The sequence below is a fragment of the Onychomys torridus genome, chromosome 19 (genome assembly GCF_903995425.1).
Source record: "Onychomys torridus chromosome 19, mOncTor1.1, whole genome shotgun sequence".
NCBI classification, from domain to species: domain Eukaryota; kingdom Metazoa; phylum Chordata; class Mammalia; order Rodentia; family Cricetidae; genus Onychomys; species Onychomys torridus.
Window position 1 is genome coordinate 34,614,217 of NC_050461.1, and position 20,134 is coordinate 34,634,350.

At 43.8% G+C, this 20,134-nt stretch overlaps 1 protein-coding gene across 1 annotated transcript in view; it reads right to left on the reverse strand.

Annotated features, from left to right (window-relative positions):
* Window positions 1-20,134, reverse strand: part of Map3k5 (mitogen-activated protein kinase kinase kinase 5) — a 204,984-nt gene that overhangs the window by 30,588 nt on the left and 154,262 nt on the right. Inside the window, exons 15-19 of the mRNA XM_036168920.1 lie at window positions 19,235-19,368; window positions 12,026-12,153; window positions 11,519-11,655; window positions 7,420-7,525; window positions 2,559-2,716 (exon numbers count right to left, since the gene is read on the reverse strand). Coding sequence (XP_036024813.1) covers window positions 2,559-2,716; window positions 7,420-7,525; window positions 11,519-11,655; window positions 12,026-12,153; window positions 19,235-19,368 — 663 coding nt within the window. The remainder of the gene's footprint in view (window positions 1-2,558; window positions 2,717-7,419; window positions 7,526-11,518; window positions 11,656-12,025; window positions 12,154-19,234; window positions 19,369-20,134) is intronic.

Below are 20,134 nucleotides of genomic sequence, written 5' to 3' on the forward strand. Positions count from 1 at the left end.
AAAAAAAAAAAGCAAAAGGAATCTCCTAAGCATTCTCTCTCCCTCTCTCCCTCCCTCCCTCCCTCCCTCCCTTCCTCCTTCCCTTTTTCTTTCTTTCTGTTCCAGAGCATCAGGGATGAAACCCAAGGCTTCATGCATCAAGTGTCCTGACACTGAGCTGGATCCCCAACCTACCCATGCCTTTTCTCCAGGTAACTTGGCATGCCCTTTCTGTAGGTTAACAGAAGCTTACAGAGTGCTTTTATAACGTTTCTGAAGGATGTAGGAAGAGTAACTAGCTGAAGACATTGGCATTACAAAGTAGTAGGACAGCCCTTCAAAGCCTGAGAACTCATTAGTGGACCCTGCACTCAAAAGAAGATATTTTGTTGCAATCACAGTTGCTCAGAATAGTTAGTTATACCACAGATACTGTGCTGGAGTGTTTTCATTTAGGAATCTCACTGAATCCTCTCAACAACTCCGTGAATTAAACACTGTCCCTTTCACACCAATGAGGAAAATATGGCTTCTGAGAGGCTGAATCTTGATGTGTTTTGCTTAAAGCCCACGTTCTTTCCCCTATTACATAACTTGTATTTCCCCATCACAAATCACCAGCCTTAAGAAATATTTAAAAGCACTTTGAAATTAAAATATGTCTCATATCTCGGTTAGAATCTACTTCTTACTATTAGTATAAATTAAAGGAGCAAGTGAGATGGCTCATTTAAAAGTGCCTGCCCAGCAAGCCCAGGACCTGAGTTTTGATTCCTGGATCTCAAGGTAGAAGGGAAGGAGTTGACCTCTGGCTTTGACATGCATGGGTCAGTGAGTATATACACACACACATTCACCCTCTCTTACACACGTGCACAATAAAATAAATGTAGTGATGTTTTCATGTAGTTTTGATATAACGAATGTATTGTTATAAATAATAATATATTTGTAATAGCCATATGGCCTTTACTCTGTGTTAAAAATAATTCTAGCTGGGCGGTGGTGGCGCACGCTTTTAATCCCAGCACTTGGGAGGCAGAGCCAGGCTGACATCTGTGAGTTCAAGGCCAGCCTGGTCTACAGAGTGCGATACAGGACAGGCACCAAAACTACACAGAGAAAGCCTGTCTCAAAAAAAAAAAAAAAAAAAAACAAGCAAAAAAATAACAATTTTAGGTGTTTTGTATAGATTAGATCTCATATTCCTCCAGAAATTCCTGTGAGAGAGAGTCTTTTTCTCCCCACTCTGTACTTACTAAGGATAAGGAGGTTAAATGACCTCCTTAAGGAGGTCAGGGTAAATGTTCCAAACACCCTGACCATGTTGAAGCCTGTAGCAGAAAATGGCCAATTAGTGTCAGAGTCTATACGATCTAGCCTAAGACAGTATCGCTTCCCATGAACATGCAAGGCTGCCTTTCAATGATGGAAGTGTGCTACATTGTTAAATAATAACCTTTGCACTAGGGATAACAAAGTAGCATTTCTTCCCAGCACTCTAGGGATGTCCCAGAGCATGGCGAGAGACCAACCAAGATAAGAGAAAGACACTTTTGCCTCTCACTGTTCTTGTAGGTTTGGATGGCATTCTGGGGTTTTGATTTATGTTTGTTTTGTTTTTTGTTCAGTGCTGGGGGTGGAGCTCAGAGGGAGGGTTAGAACTCTGAGCCTCCTACATACATTCTTCATGTTCCTCTCAATGGCGGTCTGTCAGCTTTTCAACAAGCTTCAGGTAGATCACACTTTGTACAAACAGGGAAGGTACGTAAGAAACACAGGGCCCTTGCAAGAAGCCACATGCAGATGGAGTGATGAAGGAGGGCTGAGCTGTGACAGGTGACAGGCTGAGGATAAAGGGAGGCTCAGAAGTCTGTGCTACAGGGCAGGCACAGAGCTTTGCTTCTTGGGAAGCAGGTAGTCTGGCTGGGGCAAGGCTGAACACTCAGGCAAGTCACTGCCTTGTCCAGACCTCAGACTTTCAAATCTCAGACCCATTTCTATTACATTGCCCTTTACACTGGGGTGGGGTATATTCTCACTTCCTAGAATTACTCACTGATAAACACAACAAAAGAACAGACATATAAAAATAAGGTTGATTTACTTAAGACGGATTCTTTAAACACTTGCAGTAGAGAAGTAAGGAAAATAATTAGACTTAACTTCTAAATAGATTTAAATGTTGTTTTGTGAATCTTGTGTGTGTGCATGTGCATATGTGTTTTGAGGTGTTATGGATTGAACCCAGGGATGCTAGGAAAGTGTTTTACCACTATGACAGATCCACAGCCCTGCAAAATGTTCTTACATTTTTCCTACATGGGAAATATTCACACTATTTCCCAAAGACTTTAGAGTCCTGTGTCATTTATACTGTGCTGTAAAAGGGTACACCGAGTCTCAGTTTAGAACTGAGAAAAACCAAGGCACAGGTGTGGAGTGCAGAGTGGGGAGAACAGGCCTCCCTGAACTTGACTGTATCTCACCATGTGTTTCCTTAGGCTTCCTTCCTAACAAACTCTGACATTCATACATGCATAAAACACCCGTACAAGTCTTTATCTAGGATATGTGACCTTGAACATGGCTGCTTGGGGCTCTCCTAGCTCATAAAACGGTGGTTTTCCGGTGGCCATTTCGATGATGGTGCATCCCAAAGACCAAATGTCTGCAGCTTTTCCATAGCCTCGTGGTCCTTTATCGATGATTTCTGGTGCCATGTACTGCAGGGTTCCTGGAAATAATGCAAACATATCCTTACTTTAAAGGGGAAAGAATGATACCTAATGACCGTTTCAATTTTTCTACATAAATACAATAGCTAAAAAAAAAGATGATGCAGGTCTTGATGTCTCATTCTTCTTTGGGATCCAGTTTTCTCTGCAGTTAGGGAAAGCAGAAATGGAAGTGTTTATAACGGATCTCATCAGTGAAGCAAACGGCTCACCAACAGCATCTGGTTAGCAGTGGGGTGTTCTCACTCTTAAAGTGGTACACGGCTGACAAACCCCTCTAAGGGATGCCGTAGAGGCTTCTGACCATAGCTGTTTGTCCAGAACAATAGGGAATACAACACTATATATTTCCGCATTCAGTTCCTCCAGTATATGAAGGCTCCCATTATATGAACTTTTCCAGAGAAAAATCTACTTGCTTCACTGATGTCTTTCAAGCTATAGTTCCCAATTCTCGAGCCCAGTATCTGACTGAGGCTTCCATTTTGGAGATCACTATGGTAGGTGAAAGAAGCCAGGACTATGACATATCCCGGTCTCATCAAAGCGGAAGACCGAAGAGTGGTTATTAGAAGCTGGGGACAGTAAGGGGGTGAGAGGGACAGGTGCCAGCAGCCCGGTCAGCACTAAGTTACAACCCAGAGGGAAACAGTTCTGGTTCTGCTCCATAGCTAAGGGACAGGGTGTAGCAATGCTGTGTTCTATGGTTAAAAAAAAAAACACAAAACCAAAACCAAAAACAAAAAAACATAAGAACTAGAAAGGGGACTCTCATGCTGTCACATAAAGAGATCTTAGATGCGGGCTGGAGAGATGGCTCAGAGGTTAAGAGCACTGGCTGTTCTTCCAGAAGTCCTGAGTTCAATTCCCAGCAACCACATGGTGGCTTACAACCACCTGCAATGAGATCTGGCGCCCTCTTCTAGCCTGCAGGCACACATGCAGACAGAACACTGTATACATAATAAAGAAATAAGTCTTGTTTTGTTTTTTTTTCTTTTTGTGGAGCTGAGGATTGAACCCATGGCCTTGTGCTTGCTAGGCAAGCACTCTACCACTTAGCTTAAAAAAAAAGGGGGGGGCTGGAGAGATGGCTCAGCCATTAAAGGCTAGGCTCACAACCAAAAATAAATAAGTCTTTAAAAAACAAAACAAAAAACAAAAACAAACAGATTATTTATTTAAAAAAAAACTTAGATGTTTGAGGAGACAGATGTGCCACATTAAGCAATATATGCATGTATTCAAATCACATGGCACCCATTAATTACATAATTCTTCATGTTTCAAGGGGAAATAGCCCACAAAGACAGGGATCCGGCTCAGTGGCATATTGCTTACTTAGAAGATGTGTGAGTCCTAACACAGAGAAAAATAAATAGAAAAACAGAGAGCATTCTTAGTTCTTAAATCATGCCAGCACCAAGATTCTGAGAGTTTTGATGAAAAATAATCTAAAAACTTCTGGAGTATGTGATTCTGTATAGCAATATACACAATTCTTGCTGTGGATTTTCGTGACAGATTTTAACACAGGGTTTCTCAACCTATGGGGTTGTGACCCCTTAGAGGGTTGAATGACCTATTCACAGGGGTCCCATTATTAGCTATCCCACATATCAGATATTTACAATTCATAATAGTAGCAAAATTCATTACAGCTATGAAGTAGCATCAGAAATAATTTTATGGTTGGGGGGGGGTTGGGTCACCGCAATGAGGAACTGTATTAAAGAGCCACAGCTTTAGGAAGGCTGAGAACTGTTTTGTTTCAAACCTGGGACAAATGGCTGAGGTGCTTATTTAACACATCAAAATAAACCTGGCCACCGGGTTCTCCCAGCGTCCCTCAGTCTACTTGTTACAGGGTATGGCTGGCATATGCAGGCAGTCTTCGATGCCAAACTCTCCAGCCCAGGGGCTGGGCTGCCCTTCCCCCAGAGGCTCTTCCCTATATAATGTAGACATTTTGGTCACCCTCGCCTTTTGTACCTTCCCTCCTGGCTGCTACATCTGGTTCCCCTCTCTCCCCTTTCCCTTCCCTCTCTTCCCAAGTGGTCCAGTTCATGGTCATGCTCACCCTGGAATCTCCCAGATGCCTCTCCCTTTTATCTACAATAAACTTTCTCCTCCACCGTCCCTAGGAGCAGCCATGGCCTTTCCTTTGTATTTATTTGTTTTTAATTCAAGAACCACTGTTTTAATGGATCAAAGACAGGTCATGAACCATCACCAAAGACAAGCCATATGAGTGGATATGAATAAGCTGAAAAGGGGAGATGAGGGGCTGTGCAAAGCCAGGCAGCTGACGGGGTGTGGTAGGGTATGAAGGGGGAATGGCAGGAGCCCTTGGTCCTAGTTCCCACCTTGTGTAGCCCAGGGAAGCACTCGATGCCACAAGGAAACGCAGGGAAGTCTGCGCTTCCAATGCTGAGTGAGCAAGACATGGGGTCTCAAAGTCACTGGGCTCCAAAGCAAATCATGCCTTGTCCAAGGTAAGGGCTGAGGCTTTGTTTACTCCCAATGGTAGCCACTGAGGGCTCTGGTTGATATTTTTAAAGCATCATCCCTTGGCTGCAGTGCTGAGACCCAGCAGGAGGGGGCAGGAGTGGAAGTAGAGAGCAGGAGACTGTGCAAGGCAGGTGAGCCAGGAGAGCTGCAGCCCTGGACCGGTGGCAGCCCATCCATCCATCCACTTCTGGACGTATTTGGATGATTGGACTGCAGCGTGAGAAAAGGAGCCGGGGTCAGCCCACAGTCTAGAGTGGCCCTCAATGAAGACAGGGCAGAGTGTGGGTGGGAAAGGTTTGAGGAGAAGATAATTAATTCCACTTAGCATGTTGAGTCTTGTTCAAACCTCAGTTCTCTTACTAACCAGTTCTGTGACCTTGGGCAAGTTATTTAAACTCTTTGAACCTTAATGTTCTCCCCATAAACCAGGATAATGACACCTCATGATGAGGTTTATATAAAAATTTCAGTGTGTATAATGCACTGTGCACCAAGCAAAGTATACAGTCGGTGCTCTATAAATAACGACCACCACTGCCTTTCCCCTCATCCAAATCACCAAGAGGTGAAACAGAGCCAGCTCTACATTCGCTAGAGGTGATGAGACACCTTGACCCCTAGTGTCGAGAGGACCAAGGTCTGCATGGCGTGGCGCTCAGATCAGCACTAGAGAGAGATTTGAGATCCTTGGTCCCACACTGTACATGTCACCTTTCATGTGTGGCCAGTGGAGAGTTACGGGCCTGGGGCTTCCCTACAAGGCCTTGGGGATTACAGACAAGTTTTTAAGATGAGCAGAAGTTATAAAATCAACATCCTGTCCAAAACCAACATGGAAGTAGGGATTATCATCTCCCGAGTTACCACGTCTGGGCAGCATCTAAACCGCCTCTTGCCAAGTTGAGGGAAAATGAGGTAAGAATGCAAACATGGGAGCTGCTAGCAGGTTTGAATTCATCTTAAAAATACCTTGTAAATACGGGTAATCCTGTGTCTGAAACACACTGTGTGGCTTGTAGGAGGGCGTGCTGCCTGGGGATCTGAGAGACATACTGACAGAATGTTTGCCTCCTCCTTCCTGCCTTTCCAGCTACCAGCACAGATGGAAGGCTAGGTGGACAGGGAGATGGGCTGAGGGCTGAAGGCCTATGACATGCACAAAGCGTGGGCTGAAAGCCTGTGCCCCATCATATACAAACTGCCACGACCACCAGAGTCCTCCCTTTTCTCCCCACCAACATCCCTATGTGCAAAACAGACCCCTTTCTACCTACCACAGTGGGTTCCGAAATGGGGACAGCTGGCCATTTTGCTTTACATTAAATCAAAGATTAATCATTGTCTCCTCAATTTTTTTTCCTTTTTGGAATTCTCCCCCCACCCAAACATAATATTGTTATTATTTGGGAATTTCATACAATGCACCTCAATATGGGTAACAAACATTTTTGGTTTTGCTACAGCAATCTCTCAATCTCTGGCCCTGGGCCACCTCCCTTCTCTAATAATAACAGAACGGAATACTTGTGGAGAGTCAGCGCCTGAACATGGAGCAGAGATGGGTTTGCAGGCCCAGCATCCTCTTGGCCGCCTTCACCTCTTGGGAAACTGTCCCCGCCCACCAGGACTCTTCACTAAAGGCAGCTCCGACGGGGTGCATTGCCTAATTTCTCATCCCCACCTCTTCTGAGTGGATGAGTCACTTCCTCTTTCTGAATTGAAATCCTAAGGTTATTTATAATGTGGAGTAGGGGAACTGATTCCTGGGAGAAAATAGACTAGGAAAGAGGGAAATGGGAGCCCAGGTAGGAAGTGATTTGTGGATGAGTAAGACTCCCAGAGGCTGGGCTGGGAATGTTTGTAAAGAAAACAGCATGGGTGTGTGTGTGGGGGGATCAGGGTGGCTACAAACCAGGAGAAAAATGGACAGGAAACAACACAAATAACAAGCTAGGAGTGGAAAGTTTTCTTCAGTGGCACAAAGCAGCAGACCGAGCCACTCACAGAAACCCCAGAAGGCAGAGAGGCCAAGCCAGGGCCCCTAGAACTTTTCCCGGTGAGCATCGGGCTATCTGGACGATATTAGTGTTCGTGGGAACACTGACTGAGTTCATCTCTCACCTTACTACGCTCAGGCTCAGCAATTGCGTCTTTAATTGTCCAAGATCTGTATCATTAAGTAAAAACTTGCCTGTAAAGGTCTCGGTGCAGGGGTTTATGCCAGCCAGCCTCTTTGATGTCCCGAAGTCAGAGATCTTGAGAACACCACTGTAGGTATTAATCAATACATTGTCACCCTAGGGAAAGAATACGCCAATCAAAATGTCATCTTTTGCAGATGCTGTTTGTGGTTGACTTAAGCCTAATTTAAAAAAAAAACTGCCCTCAGAACCAACAATGACATCCTGTGTTCTTCGTTAATAGTTTGTCTCAACAGAGAATTCTTTTCAATACAGGATTCTCGGTATAATTTTTTATTTATATGTTATCAATTGTTTATAATCATCTGTTCAGGTCACGAGGTCAAATATGGCCTTGGGGGAAAGCTCACTACAGTTTACACTTAGCCTGGGTTACCTGTGTACAGCATCTATATAACTGATGCCTTTCTTAAAGTCCCAGTCACTTTATTTTCTTTCCTGCGTTGTCTTCTAATATTCTTTACATTCCTTAGGATGTCTGAGTTGGCTTTAGGGTTGTAGGTCACTAAGCAAGCAGGTTACACTAGGAACAGACATCGTATTTGGAGAATGCTGCTGCCCATTTAAAAGACCACCAAAGTGGGTCTTTTGGTTTTGGCTAATACTCTAGAAGACTTTTAGAAAACAAGGCCACACAGACACTCCCATCCTTTTTTTTTTTTTTTTTTTAAAGACTCTGTGTAGCCCTGGCTGTCCTGGAACTCGCTCTGTAGATCACGCAGAGATCCACTTGCCTCTGCTTGTGAGAGCTGGGATTACAGGGGTAATCCCATTCTTTAGGCAGCCCATAGTAATCTCTGCTCATTACCATTCTAAAGTCTCAGTCCTGAAGTATGTTTGCTGTTTTCCCCCGTTTGAACATGTGATCTCTGCCTTTAAACTGAACACAGTTAGGATGGACACCTTAAATCACACATGCTCAAGACATGTGCTGGCACCTTCCAATATGAATATGTATGGACAGGCTCCCCAAGAAAGTCCTCTCTTTGTTCAGGAGGCACACTCCCCTTTACTCAGAGTAAAACAAACAAACAAACAAAACCTCTGCTTGGTTGCTCTAAGCAATGAAGTGTCCTTCATTTTTTATCTCCTGGCTTGCACTGTTTAGCTTTGTGGTCACCAAGAAGTAGACTCATTTGTTTGTTTACAAAAGGAACACACTTTAAATAAGCCAGGCTTGGTCAAAAATTTGTTAATTTTTGCTAACAGAAAACATAGGCAGAAGTACCCTACAACACACAGGGGCAGGAACCGATTTTTCTAAACAGGACTTCACGTGCCCAGGAATTAACCCCAACAAGTGACAGGTGGGACCTTACGAACTAAAAAGCTTCTACACAGCTAGAGAAATAATCAGTGAAGAGGAAGCCCACATGATAGAAGAGAGTCTTTGCCAGCTACACATCTGACAGGGCTCTAAATATCCAGAGTATCTAAAGAACTCAAAAGTCAAAGTTAAAAAACAAACCAACCGACAAACCAAACAAAACCAAAAAATGAAAACAAGTGACTCATTAAGAAAAAAAAAAATCAGCTTGGGATCTGAACAGAGTTCTCCAAAGAAGAAATGAAAGAAGTGAAAATGACTAAGAAATATCTCAAAAACGACCCTTGTCCCTAGTGACTAGGGACAAACAAATGGAAATAACTTTGAGATTTCATCTTGACTCCTCACAACAGCGAAATAACGAACAACAAACACTGGAGGGCGTAGGGAACTCTCATTCACGGTTGGTGGGATTGCAAGCGGTGTGGCTACCATAGAAATCAGGATGGAGAAGTCTCAAAAGGGTAAACATCTACCATGTGACCCAGCGACATCACTCCTTGGCATATGCCCAAAGGTCTCGACTTCTTCCTCCACATATACCTGCTCAGCCATGATTGCTGCTGCTCTATTCACAACAGCTAGGGCATGAAACAACTTAAATGTCCCTCAAATGAGAAGTGGACAAGGAAAATGGGGGCACAGCTACACTATGGAATACTACTCAGCTGTAAAGAAAAAAGAAATCATGAACTTACGCAGGCAAGTGGAATTAGAAAAGATCATATTGAGCAAGGCAATCCAGACCCAGAAAGAGAAAAGTCCTGTCTATGGTCTTTCTCATCTGTGATCCCTAGCTCCAAGTCTTCAGATAGGCATACATAACCGAGAAGAACCAGAGGAACCAGGAGAGTAAAAAGGAGCCATGGCGGGGCAGCAAGGAACAGCAGAGCTATCTGGACACGTGATTTGAAGGGAGAAATGGAAAAAACGGGGGGGGGGGGGCTTTAGTTGGGGAGGTGGTGGGGAGGTGGAGGGAGATGAATACAGGAGAGAAGAGGGTTAAATAACAGGAGGGATGTGTGAAGAAGTCATAAGGAATCATATTCTTATCTAGCTACCAAAATTACATATAAGATAAGCATATATATATATATGGATACACACACATTTAAGTGACATTTTTCCATCTGGGCTGACAATGCTCTCCCCCAAAGCCATACACTATGTAACAAAAACCCAGCCATCAGGCATGAGAAGCACCCTTCTGAGTTGTGGAGCAGGGCTGTTCAAGAGACTCCCAATACATAGCTATTGCCATTGCCCTTGGTTGCCCCCCAGAGGTTAAAGGTAAGTCTCTATGGCTGAACATACCATACCATATCCTTATGACACAAGACCTAGAGTTTCCAAGCTGGTTCTGACTTTCAAGCCTCCTCCATGAGGACTAGATTTCATTGTACCAGAAGATGCCAGGCAGGCTTCCAAGGCAGGGGAGTAACCAATAGTCCTTCTATCTAGATATGATGCCTCTGAACCAAAACAATGACCAGTATGGCACAATATCCTTAAGGATGTACAGTGGCATGCATATTTATTGGTACCCAGCAGTTCTCTGATTAGACATAAGGCCAACTCAGCAAGAGGGAAATCATGCTTGGCATCGGAAACCTAGCCAAGTGCAAAGGGCTAGTGAAGTCATGGATCTTGGAGAAGAACCTACAACTACCACTTTATTCAACCATCCTACCTCATAGCTGCATTCTAAAGATTTCCTTATGCCCCCAGAAAGGTGTAGTTCTCAGTTCTCATCCAAGAAATGTCTCATTGCAACAGACGGAGATCATTTTAGAAAACTACCACTGATCAAAATGCTGAGAACAATGACCCAACGATACATCTAGAACACAGCTCCTTCACCAGAAGCTCGAGGGTCACAGCAGAAGCGGGGGCAGGAAGATTGTCAAATCCAAAGAACAGGAAGTTGGCTGTGAGATGTCCTTTCCTAAAAATGTCCGAGAAGCTACACTTAGGAAGCCTCATCAGAGTGGCTCCTTAAACAAGACCTGTACAAGTAGGACACCCAAAGACATGCTAACACGGATGGGGGAATCTCATGGGGTGTCAGCTCCAGACAAAGAACTACGGGCAACCAGCAAATGCTGAGAGCAGGAGAAATAGTCTTCCCCAGGGAAGTGTCCCCAAATCGGTTATCCAATGTCAACCTGAAATCAAGTAACATTATATATTCTGCGCAAATTATATATTTAGGAAGATATATCGCAACAACTAAAGAAATGGAAGCCATGAATTTGAGAGAGAGCCAGGGAGGGTGCACGGGAAGGGTTGGAAAAAGAGAAGGGAAAGGGGGAAATGATGTAATTATATTTCATTAATTTCAAAAACGAAAAACCAAGTTTATTAGTTTGGAATTTTCTTGTTCAAGAGAAGCTAAAGTTTTTTTTTTTTTTTTTTTTTTTTTTTATTTTAGAAATTTGTATAAGGATTAATAGGCCTGGCAGCTCCTCAGGAAGAGGCCAGGTCCTGCTTGGCTTGGGAGCAAGGTACTCCACCCCACAGTGCTCTTAGGAAGCACCACCGAGTGGCAGCAAGGTCCGCTGGCTTCACTGGATAGGAAGGCTGTTCCTCATGGAAGACTACGACATGAATATAACTGCAGTGTGGGCAGGAACTGACAGTTCCGTCAAGTCTCCCTTACTCCCCATTCACAGTTAACGCTCAGAACACAACCTGGTACTTTCAGATAAAATGACCACCCAGGAAGGACCCCAGCAGGACGAATCGTGCATGGTGCACCCTACCTTTATATCCCGGTGAACGATCTGATTGTCATGAAGGTATTTTAATCCTTCCAATATTTGCTTTGTATAGAAGCCAATCGTTTGCTCGTTGTCTTTTAACGGGCCCCATTTAGAACGAAGGAGGGCAGAAAGACTTCCTGTAAAATAAGAGAAAATGTGGGCAAAACTCATCAGTGTGGGCTCTTGATAGCATATTAATAATGTGACACGAAGTTAATCCAGACTGCACTGGCTCTTCACAGTAGGTCAGACATGAATATGAAAATATCCCTACTCTGCAGACAGTCATATCACTCAGTCTAAGTGAAGGGATGCTCAATCGCTATCTTTAATCCAAGTCATGATGACGGACACTAACACGGTTTCGACATTTCTTTACTATCTGCTCATCAGCATAAAGGTAATGTCACCTGTGTAACATTTAACATGAATAATTTCATTCAGTGGAGCTCTTCGTCCAGGCCTTGAAAATTTGCATTTCTGAAAGGAAGAAAAGCATTATCTTACCTCCCGGGACTTGCTCCATGAAGATTTTAATGAAGCCGTTCTCACTGAAGGAGCCCAGATACTGGACAATGTTTTTGTGCTTCAGATGCTTGTGCAAGGCAATTTCTTCATGCAGGGGCTGAGAGTATCTGGAAGATGTGCAGATGTCAATACGCTGAGCAGTCGGCCAGACTTCAAGAGTATTAATTTAAGCAATGCACACTGAAAATGCCAGCTAAATGGTGCCCATCAATAAAACCAAATGGCCACCTAAGCCTTTGGCCATCGAAAGCCTTTGTTTCTCGTAAATTCTGTGACATTGTAGCTGTGGCTTGACCAGGAGAGAAGTGTTAGATACTGTTCAAAGCTCCTTGTGTATATTAACTCATTTCTATTAACCAAATGTACTGTTAGGGATGTCCATTTGACGATGACCCAAGATCATAAAGCTAGTGACAGACTTAAGCCATGAGTCCAGGGGATTAGACACCATCCACAGAGCCCACTGCCCATATTAGCAATGGCATCCTGTTCTATTGGCTTCATCACCATAACTACTATTCCAGGAGGCTCTTGTCCAGGAAGGCAAAAATTCCCAATATCTTTAGCGTTCATCCACAACTTCCCCAAGGCCTATAAACTCCTTAGTAGAAACCACAAAACCATTTATAGTCTAATTTCTTTCAGCCCACTGATTCAAAACCCTTACCTTCTGAATCCACCAAGCCTAGCGTATCATGATTTTTGCCTGACCAGCTATACACCAGAGTTCAAAATCATGTGTTTATTCTATATGACTACCAAATTCTGAGAGTGCTCCATATTTCTGAAATAGCACAGCACTTTTGATAGTTATATGAAGTATTGTAAATCTTATAGACTCTGAAGAATTCTACGATCAATGAGTACTTATGTAGTTATTACACAACTTGTCAAATAATAAAATTTCAACAAATCAACTTGTAACGATTTAATTGGCTTTCATTGGTAATTTGTGACAGCATCTGGTCCAAAGAGACTGGAGCTTTACTGGATATGGCAGAACAGCCCAGGTTTAGTAAGCAGGAATGAGAAAACAGCATGGTGTAAAACGCAACTGGCTGACTTCAGGTCATTGCCCTTGCATGTGTCGAAGTGGAGAGAGTAATGTCCTTATTCTGGTGACTTAGACTGGCTGGGTTCCTTTGACCAGATGTTGTAAATCTGCTTTTCTTCTAGAAATACTGGCCCATTTGGGAATTTGACTAACTTCTCTCTCTTGATTTAGAGAAAGGTCAGATCTTACAAATAATAAGATTAAGTGTAGGTGACATCAAACCTGAACATGAATGATTCTATTTTGGATTGATCTGTTGCAACCGCATAGGCAGTCCAAATCAACAGCCTTTCGTAAGCTTTATTTAATAAACTAAATATGTTTGGGTATCAGTAACCATAGATAGAGATTCAATGCTAGTCTCTAACACACACACACACACACACACACACACACACACACACACACACACTTATACAATAAAGGCTACCAGCATGAAAGGCTTTAATTATACTAATGCATACTCAGTGCAAACTTGATGCCTCACACTTGCTTCAGGCATACTCTTAAGGAATGTTCAGATCTTTCAGTGACAAATCCAACTAGGCAGACTGGAGCTTTTGAGAAGGCAACAACAAACAGTAACATTCAGTGTGGAAGAGTGATGTCTTCATGCAGCTGTGCAGGGGAAGTTCTAGCTCAAGCATGTACTTTATGAAGATCTAAATTCACTTACTTGAGGTAAATTTTTATAACCCTTTTGAGATAATTTTTTTGTAATTTAAAAATTACAATATTTTTCAGAAAGCTGGCAAGAAACAAACAAACAAAAACCTCCTATGTCTCAGACCTTTTTCTTTTGTTCCCCCTTTAGGATTGCTGTAGGAGTTCAATGGCAGGCTTTAAAGTGACCCATCAACAGTATATCAGCTAGAGACAGCAAGAGCACTCTGATATGGGATGAGTTGAAACAAGAACTATCAATATACGGTAGTATCAGTTGTTAAATAGAGATTGAACCTCGGCTGTGAAGACAAAGTTGCTTCTGGAAAGACGGAAGACACTTAGAGACAAATTCATGATTGCCCTTGACATGCCCCAGTGGCACATGCTGTCTTGTTCTATGGATTCAGAAGATTAGGATCACCAATCTGACATAAGCAATCAACTCACTTCATCATGAATCAAAGGCATCCTACCTCCTAACCCTCCATTGAAAATCAAATTACAAATGTCTATATTTAAGATTAAGAGAAGCAAGCATCCAAATCCCACTATTTAAACCAAGATCAAAACTTACAATACTAATCAAGAGTCTAGCTAAGCTAAGGGTAAATACTCTTTTCCAACATGGAGACTGTCATAAACACTCAGCAGTTCTCTCCAGTATAAGTGCAAGATATACATGAGGATGAAATAATAACCTTTCAGGTCAAGAAAGTGGGCTACAGCCAGGTGGTGGTGGAGCATGCCTTAAATCCCGGCACTCAGGAGGCAGAGGCATGTGGATCTCTGAGTTTGAGGCCAGCCTGGTCTACAGAGTTCCAGAATAGCCAGGGTTACACAGAGAAACCCTGTCTTGAAACTGCCCCCTCCCCCACCCCACCAAAAGAGAAAAGAAAGTAGGTTAAGTTACATTAGGAAAATTGCAAGAAATAGAAAAAAGGAATGGTGTCATCAGAGATACTCCATATACTTAGCTTGGAAAAAACTTACTCATCTGTAAATGTCTTCAGGCTCTACTATTAATTAATCACCTAGGCTAGTATTTCCCAGCATTATTTTGAGATGGGGGGGGCAGATCTCAATACATGGCCCAGGCTTGTTGGCCTCCAATAGGGCCCTGTTGCTCCAGTCTTCTGATTGCTGGATTTCAGGTATGCACCATCACACCTAGCCAGTTTGCCTCTTCTAGACAGTGTCTTACAGGCTATCCAGGTCCAGGAGTACTCTGAGAGCTTCTGGATGAGCTTGGCATCTTTAAAAGTTCCCCAGTTGACTGATCTACAACAGCTAGATAGAGAATATCGATAGAAATGAATAGTTCAGGGATGTGTAGAATGCTGGTGGAGAACGTCAGTTGTGATTACCAATCAGCTAAGGATAGACTGTGAAAATGCTGTTAGACCCATAAGTTGTCTTAAAATCAACTCTGACTCATTAGCAAAGTATTTTCAGAATTGAAAGGAAACATAGAAAGGACTTGCTTAGTAATGGACCAGGGCCTAGTACATGCTAAGGCAGTAGTTCTCAACCTTCCTAATGCTGCAACCCTTTAATGCAGTCCCCCATGTTGTGGTGACCCCCAACCATAATTATTTCCATTGCTACTTCATAAGTTTAATTTTGCTACTGTTATGAATTGCAATGTAAATATCTGATATGAAGGATATCTGACATGAGACCCCTGTGAAAGGGCCATTGGACCCTAGGGGTTGTAACCCAAAGGTTGAGAACCACTGTGCTAAGCAACTGCCTTAGCACTGAGCTATAACTCCCAACTGTAAGTAACTGTTGCCACTTTGGGGGTGTGGTCCCAGGTTTTGGCACCAAAATACGAGTTTTGAAACTCTGGGGGAAAGGTACCCTGACTACTTTGGCAGTCAGGTGACACCTCAAGCTGCTAAGACAGCTCTGATGGCTGGAGCTGCAAGGAGACAGCTCAGCCCTGGAAAGGAAGGTAGGGTGACTGCTCGGGAGACTCGGGCCTGGAGCTGCTAGAACAGCTCAGCAGGGAAGGGTATCCCGATTGTTCAGGAATCAGGCTATACCTGGTGTGGTGGGAATGATCTCCTCGCAGGATATAGCAATCCTGCTTCTCTCCTGGAGAGCCCCTAGAGCTGAGTTTTGCTCAGCATCCACTTAAGGGGGCTTTCTAGCAAAGCTGTGCTTCTTCTCTGGCCTATGATGTTGCTTCTTATTGCTTCACTTTGCAAAAGGGGGAACCCCCTGCAGAAATGTAGCAGTCTCAGTTGATTAACTTGAATGGTTTGGGAGGCCCCCAGGCAGTGGGACCAGGACCTGTCCTTAGTGCATGAGCTGGCTGTTTGGAACCTGGGGCTTATGCAGGGACACTTTGCTCAGCCTGGGCGAAGGGAGGAGGGGACTGGACCTGCCTGGACTGAATCTACCAGGTTGAGCAGAATCCCCAGGGGAGTCCTTGCCCTGGAGGAGATGGGAATGGAGGGGAGGGCTGGGGGGGTGGGTGGGAAGGGGGGAGGTTGGAGGATGGAGGACAGGGGAATCCATGGCTGATATGTAAAATTAAATTAAATTATAAAATAAATTTTAAAAAATGAAAAAAGAGAAAGAAATGTAGCAGTCTCCTCCAGAGAAGTGTTACTTTCTCAGCTCCCCCTTGCTCAGTCCCCTGAGGGACTCCTCAGCAAGGTTCTTCTGTTCAGCTCCCCCTTGCTCAGTCCCCTAAGGGACTCCTCAGCAAGGTTCTTCTGTTCAGCTCCCCCTTGCTCAGTCTACTATGGAACATCTTAGCAATCTTCTTCTCTGCACTGGTGAATGGAGATCTTCACACCCAAAACTCTTTTGGGAAAGAGATTTATTTGGAAAGGAGGAGTCCAGGAGAGTGGCTGTCTCTACCATGGTGGAAAGAACAGCCCACAACTGACCAGGCAGAACATCTTGGGGGTGGAGTCAACCAGAGATTGGTCAGTTTTTGTTTTTGTTTTTGTTTTTCTGCTCAGGGATTGGTTAGTTTTGTGGGTTAGGTGCAGAGATGGCCCTGATTTCAGAGCCAAACTGTGTTTCTTTCCCTGATTCTGGGATCTAGGGTCATAGTGAGTGTCTTTAGCCAGCCCTATGTCCCTACACCAACTACCAGAAGAAAGCATGGCTGTTGCTATAATTCTTCCTTGTGGATGGGGGTTTGGTGTACTCCACTATGCATCACTCACACCCACCACCATACTTCAGTAATTCTCTTACTAAAAAATATGGTGACTGACCATCTTTTCCAATAGAATATCCAGATGCCTTCTAGCACATGGCTAGAAATATCTGTTTACTTTACACTAGCACAGTTAACAAGAAACTACTAACACTGACTGTTTAACGGAAGGGCCTGCCATGCAGGTATTTTCAAACATGTACACTGACTATCTTTATGAAAAGGAACCAAGGGCGTTTTGTGGTTAGTATGCTTCACGTAGATAATAGTATTTGAATAAACCTAACGTAAGAGACCATTTTAAAAGTGGTTTTCTTCCAAGTGCATCCTTAAATCCATCTGGAGAGTGAAGGAGGAATGTAGCTAAAGATTACTTTAGCTATAGGGTAGTGACAACTTATTTAACCGTTCTATGTTGTTTTGGCCACATTAACCTTGAGATGCCTGTAGATTCACAAGTGGTGTTGGTACACGGGTTACCCAGGGAGTTCAGGGGAATGAGCCCGCCTATCATCACGGTCACTGTAGGGTGGTGAGGAGGACAGCCCAAAGAAGCTCATGATGGAACTTGCATTAAAGTACAGTCATGGAGGGGTAACAAATAATCCATTTTCATCTTTCATGATTGTAGGAATGCTGCAGAAGGCCTAATGTAAGTCATGAGCCAGAAATACAAGCTTGAGAAAGGAATCGCCACTTGCGGACACAAAGCCGCAGGGAGTAAGTGCCCCAGGGTAGAGAGCAACGGGAAATCCTGCCATCGGAGCTACCCGGTTCCCAGAATAGCTTTTTTCCTTCAGGTGAGTCCTTCGTCTGCAAGGTGATGTATGTATAGTTGGAACTGTTTCTTCAGATATTCCTTCTGGCCCTCTCCCCCTCTGGTGACCCATTAAGTATCTCTAAGTTGTAGCTCTCCCAAGGCTCCTAGATATTTTAATCCCAGCTTCTTTTTAGTCCCCCACCCCACCCCCTGCTTTTCAGTTTTGGAAGTTCCTATCAACTTGTCCTCAACTACATCCCATCCCATGCATCTGTTGTCACCGTCACGGTGTTTCTGACTTCTAGCGGTTCTTGACTTCTTTCCTAGAATCCCTACCGCGGAATCTTCTGGTACATCTGTCCGCGTATGCTCTTCCACTCTTTCAGCCGGAAGCCGCAGCCTCTTAATCCCTTGTTTTAAACCCCCAGTCTGCTAACTTCAACTTGGCATATTCGGCTCTGGCTCTCAGATGTGTCAATGTTCTTCCAGTTATGTTTCTTACCTTTTAGCATGCCTCAAGATAATTTTTTTTTGGATGGTAAATGTGATGTTCTGGGCAAGAGCCTCACAGTGAACAGGCCTTTACTATGTAAAGCAGTGGGCTGTGGTAAGGGCAGGGGTGAGAGAGCAGGGGTTAAGAGTGTTCCCTAGTCTTGTGTCTCATCACTGAGGCTCTTTCCCCAGGCTGCTGGGTTGGATTCTACAGTGTTCTTCCCCCACATTTGGTCAGGCTCTCTGAGACAAGGCCTTGAAGAAAAGAATAAAATCCTCTGACACATTTTAAAATGGTTTCCTTTCCTCTTCCTGTAACAAACACAGCAGATTTTCTCTTATATTCAAAATGAAAAGGTGTGGTAGAACTCTATATAAACTCACATAAGAGTGGGGATGCCCCTGAGGGGGTCCCATGGGATTCTTAACCCTCTGGACTCCTCCACACTGTGCCTCCAGCAATTTGTTAACCAGAGTTCAAGTTCTCTGGCCCACACTGGTTCCCACAGAGGTTCTGCTCCAGTGACTTGTGGCTGTCTGAATTTGCCTCGTTTCCCTCTTTCTAGTTCAGAGAACAGTCGCCTGTCTTTCCTGATGGAACTTAAAGGGTCTGTTGGTTTCTCAATTTGTTCAGAGATCTGCTGGCTGGAGGTGCGGAATGCTGCAGTTCCCTGCACGGTGGATTGGGGACTATAGCTGCGCTGCATCTCCATCTCTCTTTGTTACGGACCACCTTGATCCAACAAGACCCATGCCCAACACACACAGGGCCGCGCCATCCTCTTTTCTGCTTTTGGAAAACCCACTCCCTTCCCAGCTAGAGTCCGTCCCCCCTCCTGCCCACCCCCACCCCCACACCCCCTGCTCCAGCAAGTCTTGTCTGAATCACTAAAGGAACAGACCAACCTGAGATGGCATTAACATGATGGAGTTTCCAGACAGTTCCAATCATTAGATCATCACCAAGGATTTTTTGCCACACTATTAACCACCCTGAGCACATCAGAATTCAGCTTTTATTAGCGACAATTACCATACCTGCTATCTCTCTCGGGGATTTCCTTAATAGCAATCCTGACCTGGTTGCTCAGGTCCCGACCTGCATAGACGATCCCGTAAGTGCCTTTTCCTAACACGACTCTGTCACCGTTTTCGTCATATTCATAGTCATACTGTAAAAGGTGATGGCGGGGGGGGGGGGGGGGGAGACAGAAGATTGAAACATCAGGTGAAAGTGACATTTAAAACACCATTTAAAAAATCTGTTAGCTTTAGGCAGAGTCTTGTTACATAGCCCAAGTTGACCTTGAATTGACCATCCTCCTGCCTCTATTTCCCAAGTGCTGGGATTTCAGGTGCTATCAGAAATACCAAGTCTTTTCACAGACACTTTCCTTATTTTAAACAGTGGCTTTACAAGTGCAATGATAAGGTGGATTTCTTAGGGGAACAAAGTAAGTCATAGAATACAGATGTCATCAATACAGAAGGAAGAACCATTGGTGGGGAGGAAGGGACTATTAACTAGGAAGAGGAAGGTTGGGGTTATCCATAAACAAAGTCTAATGACCTAATGATGAGAACGTCACAATGAAACCCATTATTTTATATGCTAATTAAAAAATTAATGGATAAAAATAGGAAAAACTCCAAAAAAACTTTTCTAAATTAACAACTCCTTTAAGAATAAAATAATAGACACTGTCAACACAAGGCAGGTAGTGTGTCCTTGTTTGATAGTGCTTATGACCAACACCATGTAGCTTCACAGTTGAGGGTGGGACAGTACTTTTTTTTTTTTTTTTACTTTTAAAAATTTATTTTATGTGCATTAGTGTTTTGTTGTAGGTGTTGGGTCCCCAGGAACTGGAGTTACAGACAGTTGTGAGCTGCCATGGGACAGTACTTCTTTAGGAGCCCATGTATAATCCTTCCCCC